We start from the raw sequence: 23,217 nt of genomic DNA, 5'->3' as shown, positions 1-23,217 counted from the left end.
CATATCATTTTATATGCCTTGTGCCACATATTTCTTCTAGAACTGTTAAAATTGAGAAGCCAATGCAACATAAATACCTCAGAAAGTACAGAAAATATGAAGATATCACACCTGAAACACATTATTCCACTCATAAATCCTCTTTGATATGCGATTGAGGCAGCAGCTTCTAGACAGTAGGTAAATGGTTCAATGTGGGAATGTGCTGAATGAGATACTGCTTGGGTGTGGCACCACATGTCTGCCTGTCATGAGTTCATGATGGCGGGGTTAGGATTATGTAAACATTCTTAAAAGTGCATACATTATTTAGTCGGGTTTGATGGTTTATGCCTTTTATGGCCCGCCTGCAGTTTAGATACCACACTGTAAAAAATGTTTGTAGAAATAACAGTAAAATTCTGTAAAATACATCAGAAATAGGGCGTAAAATTAAAAATTGTATATCACTGTATTAGACACTTTTAATTACCGTAAATCAAGGAATAGCACAAAACTTTTACTTTTTCCTGTCATAAACTTGAAGAAACACACAGTTTCGCTGAATAAACATTTTCATGCAAAATTTATGGAGAAATACCATGATGTGGGAATGAATGACACAATTACCCTAAAATAACAGGATTATTCAGACTAAGTGACAGTTTTGATATGTATCTGATATTTACATTTAAATTGAGAATAGAAAATCCACTCACTGTATTTTTTATGGTAAAGTTCTGGTAACCACAGCTGTTGGTAATTTTCCGTAAATTAAACAGATTATTTTTTACAGTGCAAATTGATAATTCCCCTGTCTTTCCAACTTGCATTCTGTTATTTCACACATGTGGCACTAGCAGGGTTTTTATTTCAAGTATAAACATTTGTGAAGAGGCTTAACAACTCTTGCAACAAGCAACACAGAAATTCCACAGGAAGTACTGCATGTGAGGTCGCTAAAAAGAAGGTTAAAGTGCAGCTAAAGGACACTGCAGAGCATTAGGTTTCAGTCAAAAAGTAAATTTTTACAAGTCCTTGTGAGTAATATAAGGGAGGTATAAAAAATACATTGTTTTCAGAATATTCTTAAGCCTCTGGGTAAAGATTACATAAGCAGTTTTTTTTTCAGCCTGATTCTTGGGAGAATTTGCATTCACCAGTAGAGATCAAGCCAATACATGGCAGGGGAAATAAACACTTCTTTAATGATCTGAGAGTCATACAAAAAGTTACAGTATTCAGAGTAAGGGCTGCAGGAGCGCAAAAGACATTTTGTCCTGTCACATGGTAGGAAAAGCACTTGTCCTGCTTGTGATGGCCACACCTGCAGCCACACAAAAAAATTATAAAATAAAATAAAATGTTGGTGACTCTTTGTTTCTTTAACTTTAAGTTCCCTTTTCATTATAATTACACAGAAATGACTGGACAGATTTTGAGTTTATATAACAAACACTTTATTTGAGTTGTCTATTTGGGTAACTTTCATGATCAACATTTCTGTATTTTCCTTAAGTTATTTTGTCATTGCATCAATTCAGTTTTGCTGCTGCCGTTCTGCTGGGATCACACTCGTTTGTGTCCTTCTTATAGTTATAATTCATATTATTAGTTTGATCAGATTGCATTAGGCTGGCATGAGTTAGTGTGGTTTGTTTGTAGCACTTTGTTTGTAAATTATCTATTGTTTGACCTACTATGTGTGTGTGAAAATGGCCTGATCAGCCACTATATATAAGCCCCCCTTGTGTCTTGAAATCAGTCTTGATGTTAAACACCTGCCCTAGTTTAGTTCAGCTCTGTTGATTTTGGGCCCAGACTGTTTATTTGATGAATCTGCTCGGCCCCTCACACTGCTGTTAAAGTGTCCCAGTCATGACAGTATCCAATCCAATCCCCTTTATTTATATAGCACAATTTTAGCAAACACAAGGTTTCCAAAGTGCTGCACAAACAATAAATACATAACACAATACAAAGAGATGTAGTAAACAATAGATCAGTAAGATAAAATAAATTAAAAATGGGATAAAAATAAATAAAATAAAATGTAAAATGTACTGCCCGCACAAAATAAAATATGCATGAATGCAATAAAAACAAAAAATCATAAAATCAACATTAAATCAACACTCTACGTGGTGTTAAAAGCCAACGAGAAGAGGTGGGTTTTAAGAAAAGATTTAAAATGAGACAGTGAGGAGGCCTGTCTGACAGTATGACAAGAGAAGTGGAAAATAATGAAGTCAGTCAAGGTAGTAAGATCACAGGTATAATTAATGACATGGATGAGTTATATTTAGCTAGTTTGATTTCCAAAATGCTAGCTCGCTATCAGACAACGGTCCAGAGGGTCTGTGTTAGATAAGATAATTCAGCACTAAAATAATTTACTCAGGAATGAATGCAGGACAATGGAACAGGAGCCCTGAGGCACACCACAGGTCAGCTGGTGGGGAAATTAAATTCTCAGTGACAGCAGAGCGTTGCCTGCTGCATGACCGACTCACTGCCCAAGGCTGAAAAGACAACTTAGTCAAATGTTGCACAATATATCTGAATAATTGAACATTTTTAAACTGGCATGGAAGTGATGAGCTATTTACTCTCGTAAATCAGCAGCTGCAGCAGAGAAGAAGCCGCTGGAGGCCAGAAGAGATTTATGGCAAGCCAATTCAACATGTATTAACTAGACTGGGTGTTCATTATGGATATCTACAATGTCATTTTGCCCAGTCAAAGCTTTAATTCAAGAAAAATGTAATTACATTTTGACTACTAAAATTTAAATTGCGGATATCCATCATTTGAAGTGCAGATATCTGTTGTAATTCTAGTTTCAGAGTTAAATAAATTGTCCCTTTTAATTAAGTTTCAACAAGTCAGAATGACATTCAGGATATCTTGAACTGGAATTAAGGTTGTTTAAGGCTATTTTATTTATGTGGCTTAATAATGCTTACACCTTCCATACACCACATACTTTAATTATTTTCTGTGTTTTATTCACGCTATATTAACGATATGTTAGGCGTAGGAATGTGGAAGTTCTGCGGTTGACAAAAAGAAGTGTGCAATGAAACTGGTGGATTGCAAAACAAAAGTCGGTGGACATGTTTTAGGGTTGACCTTTGTTTAGGTGGTTAAAATGCAGTGGTGGCAAGTAACTAAGTACATTTACTCAAGTACTTAAGTACAATTTTGAGGTATGTGTTCTTTACTTGAGTTTTTCCATTTTATAGAACTTTATATTTCTACTCCACTACATTTTGAGGCAAATACTATACTTTTTACTCCTTTATATTTAGCTGCCAGCTTTAGTTACTTTTCAGGTCAAGATTTAACATGAGAAACATGATATATTTAAAGTGATTTTAATTTTAATCAAACCTTATGCAGTGTATTAAGTAGTTAAAATGAGCCCAAAATGAAAACACTGCTTACATAAATGCATCAATACAATTAATCTAATAATATATTTGAAATGTATAAAACAATCTGAATGGGGCCATTCTGCATAATGAGTACTTTTACTTTTTATACTTTTATGTAAATTTTGAATGCACAACTTTTACTTGTAGTAGTGGAGTAATTTTGCAGTGTGGTATTAGTACTTTTACTTAAGTAAGGGATCTGAATAATTTTTCCACCACTGTCAAATTGTGTCAGGGCCATAGACTTCATAAAAAAGGTCAGGCTCCATCTGCACCGTCTGTTTCCTGCCTGGAACGCGTGTCTTTATCTCCAAACCGGGAACGCGCAGACCGCAGATCTACTACACGGAATACACTAACAAAGTCAAAGTCAAAGTCAGCTTGATTGTTAATTCTTCACATGTACCAGACATACAAAGGAATCAGAATTACGTTTCTAACTATCCCACTGTGACAAGACCTTTCTAAGACTTAACCTCCTGTGACCCTGCTTCCTCAAACGTGGACATTTCATTTTAGGTTTGCTGGACCTTATACTTCATTCTGCTTGATTATGACCTGTTGTCCTCAGTAGTACACACTCTAGAAAAAGCACAATACATCAATCAGTGTAAAAATCAGATGGCAATCAACAGCTTATCCCCAGACAAAAGTGGACCAGGTACAAAAGCTGATTTTATGGTTAAAAACCTGTTTATTTGCGCTTCATAATGTTTCTCATAATGAATCATAATGTAGTTTGATATTCTGTGCAAGTCTGACTATTTTAAGCAATTACAACAAGCTACGACACTGCTAATCAGGAAGTACTAATTTGAGAACGAATATACTTTTACTATCGTTCTTCCAAAGAGAGGGCATAAATGTAAGGAAATAAAAAAAGTTTTGTATACTGGTGAATTAATTGTGTTATACAGTAAAATTAACCCATTTTTCCCCCCAAAAACTACTTCCTGTTAAAAGACAATGCTTAGTTGTTGTACTTATCAGGTCCTACAAATCCTAAATATTTAGGAGAAACTATCAATACATACCAAACAAAAGCTCGGGTCTCAGGAGGTTAAAGTAAACAGTAATGTAAAGTGCACAAGCACAACAAATGGAGACAAACCTATCCTAACACTAAAGCAGACAATAGATAAAGTGTACAGTAGATGAAGACATTTAAAAATAAATAAGAAGAGAATAAGAGTTCACAGTGTAAATGTAAGAAGTAGCAGCAAAGCTATGTATAAGTTAGAAGTTGTAATAGTGCAAGACAGTCAATATGAGCAGCAGAAGTTTTCTGTTTGACATAAGTGTGCAAATGGCATAGTGTACAAAGACAGGTATTATGTGGGTCAGAGGGTTCAGTACCTCATACAACCTCACTTAAAAAAATACGAACTATCCCTTTAAAGGGGGGGGGGGGGGGGGGTGTACTGTCTGTAATTCACCACTAGATGGCACAGAAATCATAAAAACAAACTAACATTTCAGTCGAACGTTCACTCAGGAATTCATCTGTTGGCTTCTCTCCAGTCCCACCACTTTATTAAAGTTTCCCTTAAGTTTCAGTTACAATGTGTTAGACCAGATTTTATCTTCCAATACAAAACGTTTGATTTATCTGAACAAAAAACAATGTGGAGGTTATAACTGAACCATATTGTGGTGTTTGTGTAGTGTTAATGGTTGTGCATGAGCCGTAATGCACAGAGCTGATTGATGATTTTTATTTTCAGACAACAATTCTGCCCACTCCTTTGTTACACTTTCAGGTATAATTGCTTGCAAAATATGCATTAAACTGAACATGACATTAGGATTACTGGTTAACTCTTTCAAACTTTTATTTGTGCTTACCGAAATGTAGAGAAACCTTTACTCTACAACAGTGCATTTTTGGGAAAATGAATATCCTTGTTTTGCCAAGGACCTTTCTCTTATTGCTTTCTTCCCATTTTCTGCTTATTTCTCATGGACAGGCAGTGGCTAGCTATTTGTTTTCTGGTGCATTTTCTTGATGAGGAAGAGAACCGCAGCATATAGGTGTTAGGTTAAATTAAATAAGTTATCATACAGCTACAAAATAGTCTTTACATTACATTATATTACATGTCATTTAGCTGACACTTTTGTCCAAAGCCACTTTCAATAAGTGCATTAAACCTGAAGGTTCTAGCCTTAGACCACAGGAATCAAGTAAGCACATAACTGTAATTGCTACAGGTGTGCTTTACGTTGAAGAAGAGAAGAAGAACAACCTTTTTTTTAAGGTTGTTTAAGTGACCATGACTTAACCGAGGTCTTTAGAACATTAACATCTGAGACTGGATCGCAAAACAAATACCAAAAAAGGAGTACAAGCTCATTTAATGTTAAATTATTCTCTAATACAGCTAGTGCTCATGTTCGTGGGGCAGGACCTCTCCAGCAGTGAGACTGTAACTCATACCCCAGCCCGCAGAGTGTGGAGAGATGAACTTTTTTTGTAATTAACACCACATGATACTCCGTCTCTATTTTCTCTTCCTCCCCTGCAAGGAGAATCTGATCGTATTCAATAAGTGAAAGTAATATGGTCAAAGTGAAGATAGGCCATCGCCGTGCGGTTTGAACTAAAAGGGACTTGGCAGGAGGCGAGAGAGGGGAGGAGAGGCAGAAAATGCTGCCTTTCTGCTGTCCTGGAACAGATGAGTGGAAAACGGTTCAGTTACATAACAGCTGAGTGGGATGAATGGGGAGTGAATCATGCGTCAGAATCAAACAAACAGACACACTGGAATACTGACACTCATATGCAGCAGACTTTTGACTGATTTTATTTAGTTGAAGAACATTTATAGTTGAACTTGCAAGGATTCAACTCCTTTACATTGTGATCTTTGATGGTGGAAGAAGTACATGTGGCTTTGCAGCTGCCACAGATCAGTCAGAAACAAGCATTTTAAAATATATCCAACAATATTCCAATATTGCTAAAAACAAAATAATAGCTTAAAACTGCCACTCTTGCCTTAAACATGTCTGTAACAATGTGCTGTTAAAAAGAGTTATTAAACTAAAAACAAACTTTTAACATCGACTGCAGCTACAGTAGCATGAAGTGTTGCGTTCAGGGTCTTAACACTGCCCATATTTGCAAAACCTCTTAAGGAGTAAAAACAGCATAAATGCCAATGCAGACATGGAGACACACAGCCTTTCTGACTTTCAACGCCCCACTTTGGGCTGGGATAAATCCCTCTCCCAGTAATTTTCCATTCACACTGCCCTATTTTCTCCAGACGGCCACACTGAGCAGCTCCTCAATGAAGAGCCACGCCTTAGTTGATCAAAACCAACACAAACACACACTGTCAACATAGACAACCCTTTCCTCTATAAACAGACATAAACACTGCCATTTATTAATATTTCATTTATTAGATGAAGCATGTCTTGGTGAAGTCTGTTTGGGTGGGTGAGGCACATTTTCCAGGCATGAATCAGCCTGCTGGTGTGGTGGTATATAAGCCACTGGGTTTGTATGAATGTGTGTGTGTCTTCTCTTTAAGAGGAGGTGCTTTGCCCTCAGACTCACAACAGTCTCACTTGGGACAGCTGGTGACACGGACGTGATCTCGCTTCAACCGGGGAACTTGAACTTGAACTGAGGTGAGTACTGATGAAAAGCAAGATGATGGGGAAGGCAGGAGAGAGAAAGAAAACTGTAGCATTTATTTCAGTTGCTGAGCATGAAAGATGCAATTGAAATGCTAGAATGTTGTCTGTGAACTTGTATTATTATTACTATTATTATTATTATTATTATTATTATTATAGATAGATAGATAGATAGATAGATAGATAGATAGATAGATAGACAGACAGACAGACAGACAGACAGACAGACAGACAGACAGACAGATAGATAGATAGATAGATAGATAGAAAGAAAGATAGATAGATAGATAGATAGATAGATAGATAGATAGATAGATAGATAGATAGATAGATAGATAGATAGATAGATAGATAGATAGATAGATAGATAGATAGATATACTTTATTTATCCCAAGCTGGGAAATTACAGTAATTATTATTAATAATTTAAACTTGAGAATAATGTCATGGTGTTAATTAAAGCTTTATTCTGTGTTTTAGTCTTAAAACATGCATGCCATCCCTCATATGGGGAAATCAGATATGTGTAACCTTCCAGGAGGAGAAGGAGTAGAGATGCTAGATCCTCTTGGGGGCTGGTGTAGAGGAGAGGATGAGGGAGTTGTATATTATGTTATGACCCCTTGCGGTGTCAGAGGTCTTCCTGACCATTGAGGTGATCACACATCTGTAGGTGTCATAAATGCCAGGCATCATAGGGAGGAGAGTTTCTGGCTGTTTCTTTGCCAGAGAACCAAAATGGACCCCCAGATGCCATTTTCAGAGGCTGATGAAAATTGCTGCTGCATTTTTCTTCATGCCAGTTCAAATCCACAAATTCAAGTTCATCAGGTTTTCACAATACAGAGTGTGCTTTGCAAGTTAGGTCTTGCCTCTCTGGTATTTACTCTCAATTATAATCAATCTTTTCCTCCAGCTACAGCCATGGCTCGCCTTGACCAGGTCATCACAAACATTGTGGATGTATTCATGGAGTATGCTGTTGAAGAAGGCAGGAAACGCCAGTTAAGCCAAGATGAGCTCAAGAAGTGTTTGGAGCAAGAAATTCAGAGCCCCGAGTTAAAGGTAAGAGACACTAACTTTATATGACATGCTCATCCATTCATAGAACAGATCTTCCTTCCTATTCACCACTCTGGTGTGCTTTTGTGCATTCCATGCTGTATTTTGACTGTAAGAATGTATATTCCAGGATAGTATCAAAGCAGAGGACATTGCAGAGGCCATGGAAATGGATAAAAACCATGACGGTGAGATCAACTTCCGAGAGTTTTGTCGGTGTGTGTCCGAGCTGTCCAGATGCCATTACTACAAGAAGATAGGAAAAGTGGCCAAGAAAGGCAAGGGCAAAGAAGGTGAACAAGAAGGCTGAAGAGGATTCTTTTCAAACCCTTAAAATTATAATATATTGATTCATATTTTATACATATGACATTTACAGTATGTTCATGTCATATGTGGCTCAGCTCACCCTGAAAACAGATGCTGCTGGTATAACAACATCTGCACATCCATCATAAAACTGAAGTGGTTTGTGTTTTAAACATGCATGCAAAATGTGGTATTCCCAGGCCTTGTTGCTGTAATCTGTTTTTAAATAACTTTTAGTTCGATACTTCCTGAAAATAATAATAAAATCTAAAAAAAAAGATTGATTTGTTCTGGGCTTCCTTATCAGTGTATGGCAATCACTGCACACTTAGTTAATGAGGTATTTGGTGTCAGTGGTGTGGAAGGAAACAAGCACAGACTCATCAAACATTAAACAGACATCACATGCTATGTTCTCCAGTGCACATATCAGTGTCAGTGCTTCCTCAATGGAAATGTCTCTTTCTCAAATTACTGATTAAAGCCGCCCACAGGTTAAACTCTAACTGATCTCATATATTTTTCGTGTCATGAAAGGAATTGGTTTCTCTATTTCAGTGTTTTTGTGTCAAATCACATGAAATAAACCACATTTTGTTGTCAAATGATAAAATTCTCAACACTTCAATGCACGGTGAAATTAAAGCTTATCATAAACAAAACACAGATGGCCCTAAGTATAATACATTTATATGTCTCCATGATAATCATTAAACTCTTTGATAGGATTCTTCTGAGGTTTTGTTGTTATCTAATAGTTGTTAATGTACACTTGCTCTGCTCAGGAAAAGTAAGGTGCAAACTATGGGAATGTGTCTGTGTACTGTTCTTACTTTATATGAAGTAGAATGACGAATGAGATTGATGATCAGACTTAATGCAGCAGTGTAACAGTTACTATATACTGTATGTTCTATTAATTGTTACTGTGGGTATTGCAGTGGTGGAAGTAGTACTTAGATCCCTTACTTCAGTAAAAGTACCATTACCACACAGAATTACTCCATCATAAGTAAAAAGTCCTGCATTCAAAACTTTCAGTAAAAGTACAAAAGCATCAGCATCAAAATGCACTTAAAGTATAAAAAAAAGTAAAATCCAGATTAATTTGCCAGAAAGTTCTTTCATTTTTGGGGAACCTTTGAAAACATTTTTTTTTTAAATCCTCTCTTTACCCCCCAACTGCTCCATGTAATTTGAATTACCATCCATGCTCATGCTCATGACCTCTTGAACACTGTGTGCAATCTAAAAGTACACAATAAAACAGATTTTGCACTCTAAAATTATTAATATCACAGATTATTACAGGCAAAGCATTACTTCAGAAAAAAGTTGAACATTGAAACATCCAACTAATTGTCCTCATAGAACATATTGCATATATTATTTTAATTCCCTCTCTAAATATATCAAATATAGCAGGCATTTCTCTTTTTCAGTATCATTAAATAATTAAAACTGTATTTGAATAGTGGTAGGTATACGGCATCTTGCATCATAAAATGCCCCACTGCATCTGGTGTTCTTTATATTTTTATGTTGCCCCTGCACCACCGAGAAACCTGCATCTACCTCTGTAGAATACTATTTTGTAGTGATAGAAGCTGCACACATTCATTTAAACTCAATAGTTTTTATTTATTCTTAGCCAGTACTGAAGAAACACAACTTTGAGAGACAGTGATTGCATTCTGTAGCTTCTGCTGTCAGTGTAGGCAGTGTTACATACAGATTATTAGTATGTTTATTACACATTATGATGGTAATCATTCAGAGGCTTTATATTGAGTCTTCTGATTAGTCGTCATCTTCTTGGTCCCTGCCTGTCTTCTTTTGGTAGCAGCCTTTGGCAATGAAGGCCACAGCCCGAAGATACTCTTTAAATTCGATCTCTTTGTTGCGGTTCTTATCCATCAGCCTCATGATCTTGTCACAGTCACCCGCACAGATTTTCGCCTGGAGAAAAAGTTATTACATAAACAGCATTCAGTGCATCTCAGTGAAGAATGAGAAGCAAGATAACAAGTGAATGATACTGTAACTGTCTCTTGTAAAGTGGGTGTGTTTCTTACCTTAGCCTCAGCGCATTCAATTTCCTTGTCAAACAGGTTCTTCAGCTCTTCCTTGCTTAACTTGCCATCCCCGTTTGCATGATCCACAAAGATTTGAATAATCTCTTTAACAGCGTTTTCCAAACGAGGCCCGGCTGTTGTTGGACAAAAAGAGTGACATTGAGTTTAATCATTAAAAGGAAAGGTAATTATTTTGAAATGGAGAGTATGAAAATAAAATAAAGCTGTTGCCAACATTTTGCATGCACATTATTTAATAGTCTTGTGAAATCTCTGTATAATCTCTCTCTCTCTCTCTCTCTCTCTCTCTCTCTCTCTCTCTCTCTCTCTCTCTCTCTATATATATATATATATATATATATATATGCTGTGAGACTCAAGTTTACAGGTGATAGAAGAACAATGTAAAAGTGAGACAAATGAGACAGATGACAAATGCTCAAGCACAACTTGTGTTTGCAGTAGCACAAAATAAATAATTGCATATTCCTCAAAGATTTAAATAATATCTTTAATACCTTTTCCCTTTTGAGCCATGGCTGTTGCTGGACAAAAAGAGTGACATAGAGTTTAATAATTAAAAGGAAAGGTAATGATTTTGAAACGTCGAGTATGAAAATAAAATAAAGCTGTTGCCAACATTTTGCATGCACATTATTCACTAGTCTTGTGAAATCTCTGATACTGTTAAAAACATGTGTGTATAATAATGGCAGAACAATGTAAAAGTGAGAACTTCAACGTCAACACTATGAAGGACGATCACAAATGCTCAAGTACATGTAACGGTACATGATGATGACAGATGAACATATTGCAGCTACATTCTTTCTTTCCACAAAACCCCCTCCCTCCATATTTTGCTGTCGATCAGGACTCACCTCAGAGTTCAGGTTCACCAGATGAAGAGAGATCACGTCTGTGTCAGCAGCTTGGTCCCAGAGGAGACTGATGTTCAAACTGAGGGTGAAGCCTCTTTTTATAAGAGCAGACAAACCATATACATGTAGAAAGAAAACACATGATGATTCATGTAATGGCAATCTGGTCCACCCCCCATAAACCAGCTTCACCGGTCCTGTTGTAAAGACCTAATTGTACGTTTGTCATATATCAAAAGGTGGCTTTATGTTTGTGTTGTTTTGCTAAGAGGGTTATGCTTGATGTGTGACATTTGCATGTGACATGCAGTGATTTGTTTAGTCTGGCAAGAGGTGAAGTACAATAATGACCTGCAAGGTAGGGCCACATTGTGAAAATCATGTGTCATCCCAGCACAGAGTTCAACTCCTCCAAGATCCAAAAAACATATTTTTGTGTAGGCATTATTGCATCATTTCTAATTAACTTTAATAAGTGGTCTGAAATGAACCCATAATTTGTTTCATTCATATTTATTTAACACACAAGGAATATGTATCTGAAAGTTTATAGCTGGAACAGAGAGATAAAAGACATCCAAACATCTCATTGAAAAAAACATTTGTAAACCGGATCAAATTTAACAGGAGGACAACAGGAAGGAGCTACATGGTGGTGGAGTTGTTCCCACGTTGGCCTCACAGCAAAAGGGTTGCAAGTTTGAAATGGTTTGCAGCTCTCTCAGAAGGTGGATTTATGTTTGCATTGTAGTTATGCATCACAGTGATGTGTGTTAATTGTGGCAAAAGGTGGAGTACAATGAAGAACTACAACGTGGAGCGGCATTGTGAAAATCATGTGTCATCCCAGCACAGAGTTCAACTCCTCCAAAATCCAAAAAACATAGGCATTGTAGGCATTATTGCATCATTTCTAATTAACTTTAATAAGTGGTCTGAAATTAACCCACAATTTGTTTCATTCATATTTATTTAACACACAAGGAATATGTATCTGAAAGTTTATAGTTGGAAGAGATACAGATGGTTTGCAGCTCTCTCAGAAGGCGGATTTATGTTTGTGTTGTCTTGCTCAGTCGACTTTGCTTGAATATGTATGTAGTTATGCATCACAGTGACGTGTGTTAATTGTGGCAAAAGGTGAAGTACAATGAAGAACTGCAAAGTGGAGCGGCATTGGGGAAATCATGTGCCATCCCAGATCGGTGTGTTCAGACAACCTTCAGGATGTTAAAATGCATTATTACCCATTCATATTAATGGTGGTGGTCTATTAATGTAAATGGTCTGAAAGTAACTAAAAATCAGTTTCCAATTTGTGCTCTCATCACTTCCTAAATCAGTTATACCCATTGCTGTCCCACGTATCACATACTGCATTCTCACTAATGCCTGCCAGGTGGAGCAAGTGTATTCAAGTATTGAATACAGAATACTGTTTGCTGTACAAGCATCCTGTTCTCAGGTTGTGGGATTCAATCCCAGCTGACATTGGGCGAGAGGCAGGGTTCACATTCACTCCTACGGGCAATTTAGAGCCACAAATTAAACCTAAGCGGTATGTCCTTGGACTGTGAGAGGAAGCCGGAGGACCCAGAGAGAACCCATGCTGACATGAGGAGAACATGCAAACAGAGAGCTGCAAGCCGTTTTGGAACCCTTTTACTGTGAGGCCAAAGTACCACCATGTAGCTCCTTCCTGTTGTCCTCCTGTTAAATTTGACCCGATTTACAAATGTTTTTTTCGATGAGATGTTTGGATGTCTTTTATCTATCTGTTCCAGCTATAAACTTTCAGATACATATTCCTTGTGTGTTAAATAAATGAAACTATTTATAGGTTCCTTTCAGACCACTTATTAAAGTTAATTAGTAATGATGCAATTACACAAAAATATGTTATCTGGGCTGGGATGACACATGATTTCAACAATGCAGTCCTACCTTGCAGTTGATCCTTGTACTCCACCTTTTGTCACAATAAAAACATCACAGTAATGCACATATATACATATTTCAGCAAAGTCAACTGAGTAAAACAGCACAAGTGTATTATCAGGTCTTTACAACAGGAGCAGTGAAGCTGGTTTATGGGGAGTGGGCCAGAATACCACTACATGAATCACCATGTGTGTTTCTTTCTACATGTATGTATCTATACGTTACGGAAATAGTTTGTCTGCTCTTATAAAAAGAGGCTTCACCCTCAGTTTGAACATCAGTCTCCTCTGGGACCAAGCTGCTGACACAGACGTGATCTCTCTTCACCTGGTGAACCTGAACTCTGAGGTGAGTCCTGATGGACAGAAACATATGAAGAGAGGAGTTGTTGTGGAAAGAAAGAATGTAGCTGCAATATGTTCAAATACTGTGCATGAGGTGTACACAAAAGCCTTACACATGTAATAGAAATGATACTGTTCCTCTAAGTCTTGAAAGTAATTCCTTGCCTTTACTAAAGTTTTATTTCGTGCTACTGCGAACACAAGTTGTGCTTGAGCATTTGTGATCCTCCTTCATAGTGTTGACGTTGAAGTTCTCACTTTTACATTGTTCTGCCATTATTATACACACATTTTTTTTTAACAGTATCAGAGATTTCACAAGACTAGTAAATAATGTGCATGCAAAATGTTAGCAACAGCTTTATTTTATTTTCATACTCCACGTTTCAAAATCATTACCTTTCCTTTTAATGATTAAACTCAATGTCACTCTTTTTGTCCAGCAACAGCCATGGCTCAAACGGAAAAAGGTGTTAAAGATATTATTCAAATCTTTGAGGAGTATGCAAACAGGGATGGCAAGTTAAGCAAGGAAGAGCTGATGAACCTGTTTGACAAGGAAATGAAATGCATTGAGATTAAGGTAAGAAACTGAACACACCCACTTTACATAAGACAGTTACAGTATCATTCACTTGTTATCTTGCTTCTCATTCTTCACTGAGATGCAGTGAATGCTGTTTATGTAATAACACTGGCAACAGAAGCTACAGAATGCAACGCTGTCTGTAGGTTCTGTGTAAGAATAAATAAAAACTATTGAGTTTAAATGAATGTGTGCAGCTTCTATCACTACAAAACACTGGATGGATTATGGTTGGAAATAGTGGCAGACTCAGGCTGTACTGTGTGCAGGGCCAACGTACACCGAAGGTTTTCCTAGGGTTGTCTATATGGCATTGCATGATGCTTTCTCAGTTTAAAGGCCACCCTAGAGGACAATGCATCATGTTTTCTCCACTAACAGGGATCCAAAAAGACACTTTTTGATGATTTCTTTCTTTATCACTATGATAAAGTCAGATGGGTCTGCTGTTGTTCATATGAGTTTTCTTATGACGTAAAATTATTCAGTTTCTATAAAGTCACATGAATTTTCATCCAGTCTGAAACTCACACACTGCAGCAGACTGAGGCTCTTTACCTGTTTGCGTGAGAATGCAGGTGTACACTTAGAACAGGTTATGCATGTCTGTTTAAACAGTCTGCCAACACACTATTATCCATAAAAGCATCTTACTTCTAAATGTTGCTTGCTTTAAAGGGACAGTTCACGTGTACTCTTAGTAAATGTTGTGCCTTTATGACATTAAATATCCAGATTGAGGTAGTAAATCCACTTTAAGAGCTTCAATCACTGAATAATAATATTCCATGTCACTGGATGGACTGTGGTTGTAAACAGTGGTGGACTCAGTCTGGGCAACTTACACAGAAGGTTTTCCTAAGGCTGTCTATAAAGCACTGCATCATGTTTCATTTTCTTAGTTTTGATGCCACCCAAAAGGGCTTTATCATGTTTTCTCCATTTAAGGGAATTCAAGTAGGCACTTTTTTATTGATGCATAACCATGCTGGGCACCATCCATGTAATAGATGAATGATTTGGCTGAATTTAATAATGCTTTGCAAAATTCCCTGATTAAGAGTAATCACAACTCCCTGTCTAACTATTATGTTCCCTCTCATTTTCTATCTATTTGATATGCAGTCACCTATTTTGGTTATTTAAACCTGTCAGCCAGTTCAAGCTGAATAAACAGAATGCACCTGCTCTGACATCTGTGTAAATGCTCCAATTATCATGTATGTAAAGTCAAACAGAGCGACTCCCTTTGTTCTTTTCACTCAGAAAGAATCTTGTTTCAAAAATGGTGGCATATTCACCTCCAAATGCACACTAGATTTATTGCTTGAATGTAGGCATGATGCAAAACTCTGTATCACCATATGAGGCTTACACAAAAGTTAATCCCCTCTATGATAAAGTCAGTTGGGTCTGCTGTTGGCCACTTGTTCATATCAGTTTTCTGATGACATGCAGTGACGTGGATGTTCATCCAGTCTGAAACTTACACAACAGCAGACTGAGGCTGCTGCAGGCTGTAGCATAAAGGAACCACTATATCACATGAATCTTTACCTGTTTGCGTGAGAATACAGGTGTACACTTAGAACAGGTTGTGCATGTGTGTTTGAACAGTCTTCCAACACACTATTGGCCATAAAAGCATCTTACTTCTAAATGTTGCTTACTTTAAAGGGACATTTTGAACGTACTCTTTAGTACATTTTGTGCCTTTATGACATGAAACCTCCAGATGCAGGTAGTTAACATGTGTATGTGTAAATCCACTCGAACAGATTAAGTTAATGAGTGGTCTGCAAGGGACCCAAATTACTGTCTGCAGAGGCAAAGCTATGCTAAATGCAGTGTAAGCATAAATTAACCCTAATGCCTATTCTTCTCTGCAAAGACGTATAATTAATCCAGAAGAGATTACACACAAGGAAATGAAGCGAGTGCATGTTTTAGTACAATTTGCCACGCCCACTGCTCTGCTTCCTGTCTTTGTGGTGAGCTCGGACAACATACTATGTCTGAATGGATGAAATCATCGACGCAAATAGTATTGATCTTTAAGTCGATCTGCTAAATATCTGTCTTCTGAGTATGTAGTAACACTGCAGTCTGTGGTTGGAAAAGTGAAGAACAGATTCAGTTTAATTCAGCTGAGAAATTCCACACAAGGGGCAGGACACACCTTACTCACTCCTAGAGGCTCCTTTGTTCTTGTATCTTTTTTTATTTCTATTTCCAGCTGTGAGTTATGAGTGTCTTGAAAGTCAATATTATTAAATCATCTATGGCTGTTCCCTCTCAATTTCTGAGGTGAACTAAACAGAAATAAAGTGGGAAGAGTGATTACTGAACGGCTATATTAGTCATTTATTTCAGCCAGAAATTCACAACACAAACCTCAGTACACACTCCAAAGGAAAACACCAATTAATTAATATAAAGGACACAGATATCCGTTTGTAATTAACATCCACAAACAGACGGTGAGTTTTGGAGTTATTAGTAGCTTCTGGAAAAATAGTGCTGGCAGCACACGTTCCTTTATATGAATTGTGCTTTGTTGCAGCCAGACTGCATTTACTGAACCTAAAAAAAAACACAGAATAAAGGTAGGAGTGTTCACAGGCAATATAACTGCCAGTGTGGGAAGACTGCAAGCCAGAGAGGTAGGGAGGAGCTCACAACACACAAAACGCCCAAGCCCCAGGTGAAAAGTTACAGCCCAACCTAAGAAAAACATATCGTCAATGACAGTAGTGACAAAATCACTGGATCAGATATCAGGGGGAAAAGTATAATCTGATACGATCCAGAAGCCCAGAATGTCATGTAAATGCTTAACTAACTTAAATGTGTCACAAGTTACACAGATGTGCAGTTGTGTGAAACAGTCTTGCTCGCAGTCAAAAAAGGGAAACAAAAAAGGGGGGAAAGACGCTTTGGATTGGTATTGAGCCACTCTGTTGTGCAAGCAGGAGTAAAACTGACAAAGCACAGGAACAATGGAAACCACAACCAATAGGAACAAAAGAAAAAGAAAGATTAGGAGAATTTAACACAAAACAAACTTGGACTCCTTTGTGTATGTGGGTCTCACATTACTTACTGTCTGTTGGTGACTCATTGGAAGATGTAGAGTAGCAACAGCAGTATTCTTGCTCAAAACACACAACTGAGAACTGAGCTCCAGTTTTGATCTATCATTCCTTTTCAGGGATAATTTAGCCAAACCATAGCTCATAAACTATAATGAACTCAACAGGGTTATGACACACTCTTGCGCAAGTAGAGCTGGTTAAACAGCTACAGGCTCTCGCTCTCTCGCTTTTTTTTTTTTTTTTATCAAGTTACAATAATTGAATGCATGTGCTGTTTGTTGAATTACAGAAATCAGGAAGTGAATGCTTTGTTCACTTCACAACTTTTCATTTTCCTTTGCATGTTTAAACCAAACAGGGAAAATCTTTTACCAAAAGATGAAAAGAACGGGGCGGAGAAGAATGAAGAGCATTTTAGCTGCTTCCTCTGCTTGAAGTAAACAAACATTCTTGTGCACACACGCAAACAAACATAATCAACCACTGGGTTGTAGTGGAAAATTTCTTTGGTGTTGTTACCATGACAGAGGCAGAGACTACGCAGCATACAACAGCAGCTTGTTTTGACCAAAACAGAGAGCCCTGCTGTTAACACTAAGTGCATTACACTGGAGGGTTTCATCTGGAATTGTTCTTATGCATAAAGTAGAAGCTAATACTAAGAACACAAAGCACACTGGAGTTTTGTTTTTTCAAATTTATGTTTTCAAAAACATGTTAGGACTAAAAGTCTGCAGTCACACTGATGCTTCACCCAGCACTCTGATTGCTGATTGCTACAGTAACATGAGCATGCTAACATAGTCACAATGGCAATGCGAACATGTTTAGGTATAATGTTCACCAACAGTTTATCATGGTGGCATGGGAACCATGGATTGTCTGTACGAGCTTTTGTAGTAATCCATCAAGTAAATTTCTGACATTTAAACCAAATTTCATGGCAATCCATCTAATAGTTGTTCGTTTGTTCATTTCAGTCAGACATTATCAAGGCTTAAAACATTAATAGCGTGAAAACATCAAATCAGTGTCTTCCTTTCAAAAGTCAGACAGAAAGGCATAAAATGTCATAATCCTGGTGCATTCATGCAGATATTTCCCTCCTTCAAAGTAATATTACAACAAATGGCAAAGTGGATGAAACTTGCATTAAATCTAATGTATTTTTTCTGTTTTAAACGTAACTATCAGTAAAAGTTTCACTTCCCTTCCCTTCTAATTAAGGGAAAACCCAAAAGGACTCAACCACGAGCAGCTGTGCTGCACCATGGGAACTCACAAAAACATGTTCTGTGTGCATGATTCTACCAAGCAGTCAGATACGACATTCTTCAGTGTGTTGTTGAAAAGTCCTATCAAGAAAATGGTTAATTTTCACAATAGCTCTGAAATCATGACGCTGTTTTTAATGGCTGAGCAGATATTTTTCAGTAGATGTTTGTGTGTTTGTGGAAGTAGGACAGCAGAATAGCTCAACATGTTGGTGGCTGTAAAAATGCCCCACAAGTGAGTCATGGTGTCTCTTGACCACGCCCATCCCACGCCAACTACTTACTCTAACTTTCAGATGTTTAACCACACAGCAATCATTATGATTTTAGCAACAGCACACAGTTGCAACACATTGTTTGTACAAGCAGAGACTTGTTGGTTGTAGTCAAGAATGCAGTTTCCAGGAGCCTATACTAGTACTTGTTGATTTGTTCATAATGAAATCTTTCCCATTTCTGCAGACACACTCTGTAAAGTCTCAGAGACACATACAGACAGATTGTACAGAAGTCATTTTAGTTAGTATTACATTTGTCAGTCCATGTTGTTGTAGTGACTCAGTGAAGCTTCCTGATCTGACTCATGTAATCGGAAAAAGACTGATTGTGTTGGAAGCAATGCCCTGTTATCTTATCTAAAATTAGCAAATGAAGACATACTCCATACCAAGATTACTTTCATGCTTAATTCATGTCTAAAAAACTAAACAGTTTACAATTAGTGTTTCATTGTTGTTAGTGATGCATGAAGGTCTTCTAAACAGTGAAAGAGTAATTCATTAAGTGGCATTTGACCGGAAAATAATCACAACCACCAAAACAAACATCAACCGAATAAGATCTAAATAAAATAGTTAAAAAGGAAAAAAAGGTTACATTCACAAATCAAAAGTACAGATATAAACAGAAAATTAGAGGGGATTCCTTTTTCATTAACTCACTGCACACCTGCTGCCACTCTCCAATCAACCCCTCTGCCTACAAGACTCCAGCTCTCCTGCCAGTCATCGCCAGATCTTCCCTGATAGTTACCTGGCAAGTACCTAGAAGAGACGCAGACTCCCTGCGAAGTGTTTGTTGCTGTTGCCTTTTTGCCTTTTTGACCTTTTTTGCCTCCTTGCCTTGCTCCAACTCACATTCAACCTCTCTTCCCACAGATCTCCCCTCTCCAGCAGTGATCCGGCTTGCCTGCCTGTCAACCAGCCCAGTCACCTCACCTGCTCTTCACCTCCAGCTCACCTCCGGTTCCCCTCCAGCTCACCTCCAGCTCCCCTCCAGCTCACCAAGCCTTTTCCCCCCACATCACCCTGCTAATAAAACCCTGAACTCTACTAAATCCTGCCTCCTGTGTTGTGCGCTCGAGCCTCTCCCCGCTGCCCCTAACAGAAGATCTGGCCATGGACCCAGGCTCGGCAGACACAGGAGAGCGGACCCAAACCCCGCTCCCTGAACCCGCACAGCAGGCTCTCCAGGCCCAAGGGAGAGTTATTTCGGACCACAGCCGTCTCCTCAGGGAGGCTTTGGTTTCTGTCCAGTCCCTGGGTGACCGGCTCCTGGCCCAGGAGGCTCTCCAGCAGGGGCGCTCTTCCCAGGTCCAGAACCTCACATCGATGGTCCAGGCCCTGTCGGAGCAGGTGGCTGCACTTATGGCTGCCATCACCCCCCTGGCTGCCCCTGCCGCAGGTCCACCCCCGTTGGCTGCTCCGCCCCCGGCCCTGCCTTCCGTCCAGCCCCGTGAGCCCAACTTGGCCAGTCCCCGCCCCTTCGACGGGACCTTTTCCCAGTTCCGTGGCTTCATCCTGCAGTGTGAGTTGATATTTTCCCATCAACCCAGCCAGTTCCTCACACCAGCAGCCCGTGTGGCCTTCATCACTAACCTCACCACCAGCGAGGCCCTGAATTGGGCCCAGGCCATCCTCAGCTCTCGCCCAGCTTTGTTTGATGACTACACCACCTTCCTCGCTGAGTTCAGGAGGGTCTTCGACCACCCCACTGCCGGGCAGGATGTTGGGGCACGGCTGATGTCCCTTCGCCAGGGGAACCGGACAGCGGCCGCCTTCTCGACGGAGTTTCGCACTCTTGCCGCTGGGAGTGGTTGGAATGACGCTGGGCTAAGGAGCGCTTTTCGTCAGGGGCTGAGTGAGACCATCAAGGACGAACTCATCAGAGACAAGCCCTCCACTCTGGACGAACTGGTGGTCTTGGCTATTGATGTGGACGAGCGCATCAGGGAGCGCCAGCGTGAGAGGCGGCCCCCGACCAGCTCATCACGGCCCTGGAACACCATCCTCGGGGCCTCCCCGCCAAGGGCCAACCCCCCTGTTCGCGAACCAGCCACCACCATCCCCTCAGGTGAGGAGCCCATGCAGTTGGGTCGGACTCGCCTCACCGCAGCAGAGAGGAACCGGAGGATTGTCCGGGGCTTGTGCCTCTACTGTGGTGACGGCAGGCACCTCCGCGACTCCTGCCCCTCCCTGCCAAAAGAGAAGGCTCACCCGAAGGGGGATTGCGGGTGAGCCGAATTACTCACTCCCCACCACCTATCAGCCCAGCCAGGTTCCCTGTCACCCTCTCCTGGCAGGGTCAGACTATTTCAGTCGGGGCCATCATAGACTCAGGGGCAGACGGGAACTTCCTGGACGCCCAGTTTGCCCGCTCGGCTGCCCTCCCCCTCGTCGCCCTGGAGTCCCCACTGGCAGTCTCTGCCCTTGATGGACACAGTCTGGGGCCCCTCACCCACCGCACAAGACCCCTCTCCATGACCATCTCCGGGAACCATGTGGAGACGATCCACTTCTACGTCCTTAATTCTCCCCAAGCCCCCCTCATTCTGGGCCGACCATGGCTTGAGCTCCACATTCCCCATGTCAGCTACGGTGAGGGGCGCATCCTCAGCTGGAGTACGGCCTGCTATGCGCGGTGTCTCCGTGCTGCCCATACCCCGTCGTCACCACCACAGCCCCCTCCAGCTCCCCCGGACCTCTCCTCCGTGCCAGAGGTCTACCACGACTTGGGAGAGGCCTTCAGTAAGGAGCGTGCACGCACCCTGCCCCCCCACCGGCCCTATGACTGTGCCATTGAGCTCCGCCCTGGCAGCAAACACCCGGTCAGCCGCCTGTACAACCTTGCCCCTCCAGAGAAGGCCGCCATGGATGAGTACATCTCCGAGAGCCTGGCCGAGGGGCTTATCCGACCTTCTCACTCCCCGGTGGCAGCGGGATTTTTTTTTGTGAAGAAGAAGGATGGGTCCCTCAGGCCATGCATTGACTACCGTGAGCTCAACGCCATCACCATCCGGAACACCTACCCTCTCCCCCTCATGAGCTCCAACTTCGAGCCCCTCCTCGGGGCCACGGTGTTCACCAAGTTGGACCTACGGAACGCATACCATCTGGTCCGTATCCGTGAGGGGGACGAGTGGAAGACTGCTTTCAAGACCCCCCGTGGCCACTATTAATACCGAGTGATGCCCTTCGGCCTAACCAACGCCCCCTCGGTTTTCCAGGCCCTGATGAACGACGTGCTGAGGGATATGTTGGACATCTTTGTGGTCCTGTATCTGGATGACATCCTGGTGTTCTCCAGAAACTCCGAAGAACACGTTCAGCATGTCCGCCTCGTCATCCAGCGTCTCTTGGAGAACCGACTGTTTATAAAGGCTGAGAAATGCACCTTCCACGCTCCCTCCGTGGAATTTCTGGGACTCATTGTGGAGGGGGGACGGACCCGGCCTGACCCTAAGAAGATCCGGGCAGTCGTCGACTGGGAACAGCCTACCTCCCGCAAGCAGCTGCAGTCCTTCCTCGGCTTCGCCAACTTTTATCGCCGGTTCGTTCGGGACTACAGTCGGGTGGCTGCCCCCCTCACTGCCCTCACCTCCTCTCTGCGACCGTTTGCCTGGACACCAGGGGCCAGTACCGCCTTCGCTGACCTGAAGAGGTGCTTCACCTCTGCACCGATCCTGGTCAACCCAGACCCAACGAAGCCCTTCATAGTAGAGGTGGACGCCTCAGACACGGGCGTGGGCGGTGTCCTCTCCCAGCGGTCTGCTGACCAGAAGATGCGCCCCTGTGCCTTCTTTTCCCGTCGCTACTCCCCCGCAGAGGCCAACTACGACATTGGTAACCGGGAGCTACTGGCTGTTGTGGAGGCATTCCAGGAGTGGCGGCACTGGCTGGAGGGCGCAGAGCACCCCATCACTGTTCTTTCAGACCACAAGAATCTGACGTACATCAGGTCGGCCAGGAGGTTGACCTCCCGCCAGGCACGCTGGGCCCTGTTCCTCGGGCGGTTCGACTTCACCATCACGTTCCGCCCGGGGTCCCTTAACAATAAGGCTGACTCTCTGTCTCGGTGTCATGCGGCGGGGGAGGAGCCTACCACTCCAGATACCATCCTTCCTTCCTCCCGGGTCATCGGAGTGGTGAAGATGGACATAGAGGCAGTGGTCATAAGGGCTCAGCACACCCAGCCCGACCCTGGGACTGGTCCACCTGGTCGTCTCTTCGTTCCGGAGGCCGTCAGAGCCACGGTAATCCAGTGGGGTCATGCCAGCCGCTTTGCCTGCCACCCGGGGGCCCGACGT

At 41.0% G+C, this 23,217-nt stretch overlaps 2 protein-coding genes across 2 annotated transcripts; one reads left to right on the top strand and one right to left on the bottom strand.

Moving 5' to 3' along the window:
- The first annotated feature begins 6,910 nt into the window (after window positions 1–6,910).
- s100w (S100 calcium binding protein W) lies at window positions 6,911–8,492 on the top strand. Its single transcript, XM_059339788.1, has 3 exons — window positions 6,911–7,055; window positions 7,982–8,130; window positions 8,258–8,492. Exons 2-3 carry the CDS (start codon window positions 7,990–7,992, stop codon window positions 8,435–8,437), a joined length of 321 nt encoding a protein of 106 aa, XP_059195771.1. The 5' UTR covers window positions 6,911–7,055; window positions 7,982–7,989; the 3' UTR covers window positions 8,438–8,492.
- Window positions 8,493–10,070: 1,578 nt separating this feature from the next.
- On the bottom strand, window positions 10,071–11,048 carry LOC131976196 (protein S100-A5-like). The gene is made up of 3 exons (XM_059339118.1): window positions 11,030–11,048; window positions 10,512–10,645; window positions 10,071–10,395 (listed from the first exon to the last, which is right to left on the bottom strand). Exons 1-3 carry the CDS (start codon window positions 11,046–11,048, stop codon window positions 10,237–10,239), a joined length of 312 nt encoding a protein of 103 aa, XP_059195101.1. The 3' UTR covers window positions 10,071–10,236.
- Window positions 11,049–23,217: the final 12,169 nt, after the last annotated feature.

The sequence above is a fragment of the Centropristis striata genome, chromosome 8 (genome assembly GCF_030273125.1).
Source record: "Centropristis striata isolate RG_2023a ecotype Rhode Island chromosome 8, C.striata_1.0, whole genome shotgun sequence".
Lineage (NCBI taxonomy): Eukaryota > Metazoa > Chordata > Actinopteri > Perciformes > Serranidae > Centropristis > Centropristis striata.
The sequence above is the reverse complement of the archived record's forward strand: the minus strand, read 5'-3'. Positions and strand labels throughout refer to the sequence as shown.